This window comes from Budorcas taxicolor, chromosome 8 (genome assembly GCF_023091745.1).
Source record: "Budorcas taxicolor isolate Tak-1 chromosome 8, Takin1.1, whole genome shotgun sequence".
Lineage (NCBI taxonomy): Eukaryota > Metazoa > Chordata > Mammalia > Artiodactyla > Bovidae > Budorcas > Budorcas taxicolor.
The window spans coordinates 101,819,463-101,828,780 of NC_068917.1; the positions used below are offsets into that span (position 1 = coordinate 101,819,463).

At 49.3% G+C, this 9,318-nt stretch overlaps 1 protein-coding gene across 1 annotated transcript; it reads right to left on the reverse strand.

Annotated features, from left to right (window-relative positions):
• Window positions 1–7,460: 7,460 nt before the first annotated feature.
• Window positions 7,461–8,714, reverse strand: ACTL7B (actin like 7B). The gene has a single exon (XM_052645359.1). It carries the CDS (start codon window positions 8,712–8,714, stop codon window positions 7,461–7,463), a length of 1,254 nt encoding a protein of 417 aa, XP_052501319.1.
• Between the last annotated feature and the right edge of the window lie 604 nt (window positions 8,715–9,318).

Here is a 9,318-nt window from a genome sequence, read left to right on the forward strand (position 1 = left end):
TTAGTCGGCAAAGTAATGTCTCTGCTTTTGAATATGCTCTCTAGGTTGGTCATAACTTTTCTTCCAAGGAGTAAGCATCTTTTAATTTCATGGCTGCAGTCACCCTCTGCAGTGATTTTGGAGCCCCCCAAAAACAAAGTCAGCCACTGTTTCCACTGTTTCCCCATCTATTTCCCATGAAGTGATGGGACCAGATGCCATGATCTTCGTTTTCTTTTTTTTTTTTTTCTTCGTTTTCTGAATGTTGAGCTTTAAGCCAACTTTTTCACTCTCCTCTTCCACTTTCATCAAGAGGCTTTTTAGTTCCTCTTCACATTCTGCCCTAAGGGTGGTGTCATCTGCATATCTGAGGTGATTGATATTTCTCCCGGCAATCTTATTCTAGCTTGTGCTTCTTCCAGTCCAGCATTTCTCATGATGTATTCTGCATAGAAGTTAAATAAGCAGGGTGACAATATACAGCCTTGACGGACTCCTTTTCCTATTTGGAAACAGTCTGTTGTTCCATGTCCAGTTCTAACTGTTGCTTCCTGACCTGCATACAGATTTCTCAAGAGGCAGGTCAGGTGGTCTGGTATTCCCATGTCTCTCAGAATTTTCCACAGTTTATTGTGATCCACACAGTCAAAGGCTTTGGCATAGTCAGGTATGACCTAAATCAAATCCCTTATGATTATACAGTGGAAGGGAGAAATAGATTCAAGGGATTAGATCTGATAGAGTGCCTGGAGAACTATGGATGGAGGTTCGTGACATTGTACAAGAGGCAGGATCAAGACCATCCCCAAGAAAAAGAAAGGCAAAATGGTTGTCTGAAGAGGCCTTACAAATAGCTGAGAAAAGAAAAGACACTAAAGGCAAAGGAGAAAAGGAAAGATATACCCTTCTGAATGCAGAGTTCCAAAGAATAGCAAGGAGAGATAAGAAAGCCTTCCTCAGTGATCAGTGCAAAGAAATAGAGGAAAACAATAGAATGGGAAAGACTAGAGATCTCTTCAAGAAAATTAGAGATACCAAGGGAACATTTCATGCAAAGATGGGCACAATAAAGGACAGAAATGGTATGGACCTAACAGAAGCAGAAGATATTAACAAGAGGTGGCAAGAATACACAGAAGAACTGTACAAAAAAGATCTTCACGACTCGGATAATCACGATGGTGTGATCACTAACCTAGAGCCAGACATCCTGGAATGTGAAGTCAAGCAGACCTTAGGAAACCTCACTACAAACAAAGCTAGTGGAGGGACTGGAATTCCAGTTGAGCTGTTTCAAATCTTAAAAGATGATGCTGTGAAAGTGCTGCACGCAATATGCCAGCAAATTTGGAAAACTCAGCAGTGGCCACAGGACTGGAAAAGGTCAGTTTTCATTCTAATCCCAAAGAAAGGCAATGCTAAAGAATGTTCAAACTACTGCACAATTGCACTCATCTCACACACTAGCAAAGTAATGCTCAAAATTCTCCAAGCTAGGCTTCAACAGTACGTGAACCATGAACTTCCAGATGTTCAAACTGGATTTAGAAAAGGAAGAGAAACCAAAGATCAAATTGCCAACATCTGTTGGATCATTGAAAAAGCAAGAGAGTTCCAGAAAAACATCTACTTCTGCTTTACTGACTATGCCAAAGCCTTTGACTGTGTGGATCACAACAAACTGTGGAAAATTCTTTAAGAGGTGGGTATACCAGACCATTTGACCTGCCTCCTGAGAAATCTGTATGCAGGTCAAGAAGCAACAGTTAAAACAAGACATGGAACAACAAATTGGTTCCAAATTGGGAAAGGAATATATCAAGGCTGTATATGTCACCCTGCCTATTTAACTTATATGCAGAGAACATCATGAGAAACGCTGGGCTGGAAGAAGCACAAGCTGGAATAAGATTGCCAGGAGAAATATCAATAACCTCAGATATGCGGATGACACCACCCTTATGGCAGAAAGTGAAGAGGAACTAAAAAGCCTCTTGATGAAGGTGAAAGAAGAGAGTGAAAAAGCTGACTTAAAACTAAACTTTCAAAAAATGAAGATCATGGCATCCAGTCCCATCACCTCATGGCAAATAGATGGGGAAAAAATGGAAACAGTGACAGACTTTATTTTCCTGGGCTCTAAAATCACTGCAGACGGTGACTGTAGTCATGAAATTAAAAGATGCTTACTCTTTGGAAGAAAAGCTATGACAAACCTAGACAGCGAATTCAAAAGCAGAGACATTGATTTGCCAACAAAGGTCCATCTAGTCAAAGCTATGATTTTTCCAGTGGACATGTACAGATGTGAGAGTTGGACCATAAAGAAGGTTGAGCACTGAAGAACTGATGCTTTCAAACTGCGGTGCCAGAGAAGACTCTTGAGAGTCCCTTGGATAGCAAAGAGATCAAACCAGTCAATCCTAAAGGAGATCAGTCCTAAATATTCATTGGAAAGACTGATGCTGAAGCTCCAGTACTTTGGCCACCTCATGCAAAGAGTTGACTCATTGGAAAAGACTCTGATGCTGGGAGGGATTGGGGGCAGGAGGAGAAGGGAACGACAGAGGATGAGATGGCTGGATGGCATCACCAACTTGAAGGACTTGAGTTTGAGTGAACTCCGGTCATTGGTGCTGGACAGGGAGGCCTGGCATCCTGCAATTCGTGGGGTCGCAAAGAATCAGACACGACTGAGCAACTGAGCTGAACTGAACTGATGCGAACAATTGACTCTTAGAAAAGACTAAAGGCAGGAGAAGGGGACAACAGAGGATGAGATGGTTGGATGACATCACCGACTCGATGGACATGACTTTGAACAAGCTCCAGGAATTGGTGATGGCAAGGGAAGCCCGGCGTGCTGTGGCCCGTGGGGTCATAAAGAGTCGGACTTGACTGAGTGACTGAACTGAACTGAATTGAATTGAAAGGAATCATTTATACATTTTTTTTTTTTCTTATGTGTGCGTGCTCAGTCGTCAGTTGTGTTCCACTCTTTGCATTCCCTGGGTCTGCAGCCCACCCGACTCCTCTATCCATGGAATGGGTTGTCATTTCCTACTCCAGAGGGTCTTCCTGACCCAGGAATCAAACCCAAGTTTCCTGTGACTGCTGCATTGGCAGGCAGATTCTTTACCACCTGGGAAGCTGTTCTTGTAAAAGAGATGGAAATTTTACAGAAAGGAGACAAGGGCAGAGAAGCATTTTGGAATCACCAACCTTTGGTTTAACACAAGACTTTGATTTACCAGGTGAGTAAAGTTGGGCAAAATTCTTAACCTCTCCAAGCTTCAGGGTCCTCACCTGTGAAATGCAGAAAGATCCTTGTAACTTGTGCTTCACAGTCTGGGAGGACGTTATTTCCATTGGCACATACTGAACACCGACACCATGCTATGCTCTGCACTAATGAGGCAGTCCAAGTGCCTGCCCTTAAGAAGCTCCAGTTTAACCTCACAGACGGACAAACATCTAAACAAGGGAATGTAGGCCAACGGCCAACAGACACGCTTAGGTTTCTACTCTAAAGTGTGAATGTGTTATCTGACATTCTCTAAAACCATGACAAAATTCTTTACATGTGATAGCTTTTGTGTTGGGAAATAAATGAAGTGTTGGTCTTCACATTTCAACTATAAGAATTGTCTCCAGCCCTGGCTCCTCCTCCATGTAGACTGCTCAGGAGGAATGCCATTGTTGAGAAGGAAACAGAAGCAGTTAGAATGTTCTCAGTCAGAGTGGAAGGTACACACAAACTCTTACCTGAGGGATGAGGATGAATGCTGGTGGAAACAAAGCCTGTTGGCCTGATGGCAGAGGGTGCTCTGGGCATGGTTTCACTAGGAGGTCACTTTGCTTCAGGACAGCCAGCCCTTTCTCTGAGATTCTCTGAGTTCCACACTCCTTGGTGGGTCAGCTTCAAGCTGGCTTCTTCTGGAAGGTAACACATTTTGCCACAGTACCACATATACTTCAATTTCAAGTCAACCTTCGAAGCGAAAGTTCTGTGTCTCACCCTGCGGGGTGGGGACACAGACAGGTGGACAGCTGAGGTCACATGCTCACACCCAGCCAACCACTGTGGCCAGGTAGATGGACTGGTCTGATTGGCTTAACCTAGGTCATATGCTCTGCTTTGGGTGCTGGAGTCGGGAGTCAGCCCCGGGTCACATCTGATGCCCATATAGAAATAGGGCGTTGTAGGTAAGAGATGAGGGGGGAAATGGAGGGCATCAACTATTGGTTCCACCTGGGGGGTGTTAGCGAGACCTGAGTGTGACTCGTGCTTTAGGGGAGCCACAACAGGCTACAGGTGAGGTTCACGACCTGCTCAACATACAGTCCTCTCCCCCTCTTCCGTGTACTAGCACTGCTATCACAGAGAGAGCTCTTCAGTTTTTTTGTCTGCAAAACATCGCTTACAGGCTCACCCCTCTACCTATGCAGAGGCAGAGAGGGAAGCTATGCTCTCAGATAGAGACCACTAGTTGCCATCTCCGCCCCTAACCTGACTGTCACGCACACTTCTCTTCCTCTACTTGGCATTTTCCAAGCCACAAACCTCTTCTCATCCTTCAGGACAGGAAGTTGCCCTCCCCTGTGGGGAGCACCTGCACATTTCAGACTGCAGCCTTTCTGCCCTGCATCCATTCTCCTCCAGAATCAAGTGCAGATCCCTGGCTTCCTGCAGTCCCCCCACCATCCTCATTTGTAGTGGGTTATGCATTTATATTTCTCTGTTATCACTTCAGTGAAGCTTAGGCAGAAGAGGAGATAAGCACACATGGTCAGTCACCTAAGCTGAAATGTGTTGACCCATATTTTTCTATAAAAATTAAATCTGCCGTGCCTGTGGTTGGCTTAAATAAGTTCATATCAGAGTCTCCTGATTCATGTTTTTATAGCACCTGCCACAGCGATGTTTTTGGAGGAGATGAACAGGAGGTGAGAGCACTGAAGCTGTGACTGTGGAGAAGTTGAGAATGGAGGGCGTGAGGAGAACAGATTGTGGAGGTGGGGCGGTAGACACAGACATCGCTTTCAGTGATTGTCAAGACCAGCATGTGGAAGAACATTTACATGCAGCACTAACTTACTGCCTGTGTGATTTGGGGTATACTACATTCCCCTCTGTAAGCTTCCACTTTCCTCTCTGTATCTCATCAGGCTTTTGGGAGAACTATCAAGCCAAGGTTCTTGGATTGTAAGCCACAGAAATGAATGCTGGCTAATAAGGCAAAAGTTATGTTGAAGCAGCAGGTATGTATGAAGACATCAGAGAGGTGGAGACTTTGGCAACATAAGAATATAGGTCCTACTGAAAGAATTCACATTCCAGAAATTTTCACCGCTTGGCCAAATAAACTGTGTTGACTGGCACCATCAGCCTCCAGTCTGAAGCTCTCTCCACAGGCAAGGGCCTTGCATAGCACCAAAGCCCTGTCAGTCCCAGAGGAACCCCAACTCCAGGCTACAAACCCAATTCTAGGCAACAGGGAAGGCCCAGATGCCAGGGCATTAGGTGATAAAGAACCACGTCTGGTTCTTTCCCAAACCTGCAGTCCCTAGCACAGGACCAGGGACAAAGGGAGCCTCACAGAATGCCCCCAGATCAGGACTCTTTGTCTAAGGTAAGAAGTGGCTCAGGGATACCTGATGGCCCATCAGATTACACAGCTCACCAATGGCTGATTTCACTGACTCTGCTCATGGGCCCCCAGTCATGGGCCCCCATCTGGAGGTGAGGGTAGAAGAGGCAGGAACAACCCTCTTCTAGGCAGACAGTCATTCACCAGCTGAAGTCCTTCACAAGTCTTGATGTCTTCTCCTTCAGCCTCAAAGCTACCAAGTGGTTACCACACCCAGCACTTCCTTCTCTATTTGCAGCTTTTCAATATGCACACCTCCACCTTCCCACCCCCAGGAACACTGAGCTCAGGCCTTGTTTCCTTATCAATGTGGCTGCCCCCAGGAGCTGTGTGTGATCCCGAGGAAAGGGCCACACTGGTCATTTCTGTCTCCCGTCTGGGTCTCATCCACAGTAGATGCTTGGTTAAGTGCTTAAAGGTTGCTAACCATTAAGAATCATTGCTATAGTTCAAATGTTTGCTTCCACTCTCCCAGTCCCCAGCCCCCAGCTCCACATTCCTATGTTGAAAACGTAATCCCCAAAGTCATGCTTTAGGGGAGGGAGACCTTTGAGAGGGTAAGGCCTTCATGGATGGGATTAGTGCCTCAACAGCAGAGATCCCAGAGACACCCCTCATCCCATCTACCAAGTGAGAACGTAGCTGGATGTCAGCGGTCTGCAACCTGGAAGAAGCTTTTCACCGGAAGCCTGCCATGCTGGCACCCGGCTCTTGGACTTCCAGCCTCCAGAACTGTAAGAAAATAGATTTCTGTTGTTTACAAGCCACCCCAGGTGTGGTGTTTTGCTATAGCAGCCCAAACCAAAGCATCCATGTTTGTGTGCTTGTACTAAGTTGCTTCCGTCGTGTCTGACTCTGTGTGACCCCATGGGACACCACTGTCTGTGGAATTCTTCAGGCAAGAATACTGGAATAGGTTGCCATGCCCTCTTCCAGGAGATCTTCCTAAACCCAGGGATCAAACCCGCATCTCTTACGTCTCCTGCATTGGCAGGCAGGTTCTTTACCACTGGCACCATCTGGGAAGCCCTCCTGGAAATAATCATGACCTGGGTCAGGAAACCCAGGCTCAACCACTGACATGGCCCCCTCCATCTTGGTCCTTAGTTTCCCCAGCTCTACATGAGGGAGAGAACCAAATGATTTCCAAATGGCCTTGTGGTTTCTCTTAACATCTTCCAGATTCAGTGGCTCCTTGTGACGCTGTAAAAATAGCCACAGTTTTGGCAGACGTCTAAAAGGAGAGGGCCACTGATGGGTAGAAATGGCCCTTCCCACTCAGGAGACACCCATGGGCTGTACCTCTGCGGGGTAGGGAAGGGGGTGCGGCAGATGGTTAGCGAGGCAGTCAAGCAGTGATAAAGCTGTGGGCAGGCGACCATCAGGGGCAAAGACAGGAGACACCTAGTTTGAGTGTCCCACTCACGACATAACTTTGTAACCCAAGCCAGTTCCTTAATTTGAGCCTTTGTTCCTCCCTTGGTCTATGGGTGAGCAAGCAATATGAGTGTTGGTTGGATTGGGCTATGAACCCTGAACAGCTAATGGAACAAGAAGCCACATTCTGGGCTCTATGATGATGTCATCCTCAGGAACAGGGCAGAAGGGGAGGGGCCGGTGAGCCTCCCCTCGTGCCTGCTTCTCCCAACCCAGCAGATACAGACTGAAAGCCCAAATCCCCCTCCCCACCTTCTGCTATCAGCCTAGAGCAAGAAATCCAGACCAGACAGGAGCCACTGCACTTTAAAATTTTATGTGAAATTCTGAAAATGTGTCTAGAGTGGCCTGTGGCTACCTGCCCCCAGACCTGGCCGGTGGGGACCCTGCTGCTCAGCACTTGCTGTAGATGGCCGCACTGCCCCGCTCCTCAAACTCTTCCTTGCTGACCCAGAGCTGCTGGAAGGCCTGCAGGGAGGCCAGGATGGAGCCGCCGGTCCACACAGAGGTCTTCCTCTCGGGAGCCGCGGCCACTGCAGGGCTGTCCCCGGGGCAGAGGAGGCTCAGCTCCCTCTGGAAGCGCTCGGGGAAGCCGTCCAGCATGGTGCAGCCGCCGCACAGCAGCACGTTGGCAGCCATCTCCTCCTTGAAGCCCGCCTCCTGGCAGCGGTTCAGGCAGGCAGCGGTGAGTGCGGGGAGACCAGGCTGGTTGCTGCCTACCAGGGTGGGCTTGAAGAGCATCTCGGCGCACTGGAAGCGCTCCTGGCCGATGGTGATGAGCTTGCCATCTGGGAGCTCGTAGTCCACGCGCAGATCCTCCAGGCACAGGCTGAGCTCTTCCTCGGGCTTGAGGGCCGAGTAGCAGCACTTCTTCTTGATGTGCTCGATGATGTGCAGGTGGTCGTCAGTGAACTTGTGGCCGGCCTCGTTGAGCAGCTGCAGCAGGTAGTTGGTGAGGTCGCTGCCCGCGTAGTCGGCTCGACTGCTCAGGCCGGGCAGCACGTCGCCCTCAGAGATGGGCACCACATGTGAGACACCATGCCCGCTCTCTACCACCAGCCCAGAGGTCTTGCCATAGGAGTAGATGGACAGCAGCGACTGGGACGTCACGTGCATGGCAGGGATGCCAAAGGTCTCGAACAGCAGCTCCGCATACTTCTCCCGGTTGCTCGTGGGGCTGAGCGGGGTGTCAGAGACCAGCACAGCATGCTCCTCGGGGAGGATCTTCATGGCCGTGTGGAAGATGTACTCCCAGATGCTCTGGATGCAGTCCCAGTCCACCACGATGCCATATTTGAGCGGGTTGATCAGCTTCAGAGGCGCCTCCATGTTGAGCAGCTCGTGGCCCACGTAGGTATCCTTGCGGGTGTCCCCTGAGTCGGCCGCCTCTGAGTAGCGCTTGCCCACCGTGGAGGAGATGAAGTAGGTGGGCCTCGGCTCACCCGCGTAGCCACACTTACAGTACTGGGAGCCCAGGTCAATGATGAGCGCCTTGATCTTGCGCACCTTCTTGGGCTTCATCTTCAGCGGAGTGGCCGAACTTGTATCCCGGATGCCAGCATCAGGACCTGGCAGTGTGCCTGCCTCTCCTGGGTCCCCCTGAGCCGTGCCCATCGGCTTGGGGCTAGGGCTGTTCCTTGTCGCCATCTGCCTTCCTTGCTCACCTGTCTCACATCCACATCCTAGAGCTCCCTGGGGAGAAATGAGGGTCTGTCTCTAGCAGTGACTTGGCAACCCCTTGGAATTGTGATATCACATGGGCTAGTCCATTCTGGCAGTTGTAGCGGGGGGGCTTGGTCTGGGCAGGCCCTTGATCTATCCCCCCCGCCCCCCCCAACCCCATTGGCCTAACTCAACTTTGCGTCAGGACAGAACAGGTGGCCAGCACAGTTTTAGAAATCCAAGCACACTTGCGTCTCAGAGGTTTCTGCTCTTTCTCGCCTTATATCCTTATTCTTAATCCCCCATCCACTAGCTGATCACCTCTTGCTTCTCAGCTTGATGAAAGGGTGATAAGGTAGGCTGCAGTCCATGGGGTCGCTAAGAGTCGAACACGACTGAACGACTTCACTTTCACTTTTCACTTTCATGCATTGGAGAAGGAAATGGCAACCCACTCCAGTGTTCTTGCCTGGAGAATCCCAGGGATGGGGGAGCCTGGAGGGCTGCCGAGAGGTTGCACAGAGTCGGACACGACTGAAGTGACTTAGCAGCAGCAGTGAGCCAAAGGCTCCCCCGGGTGGTGCTAGTG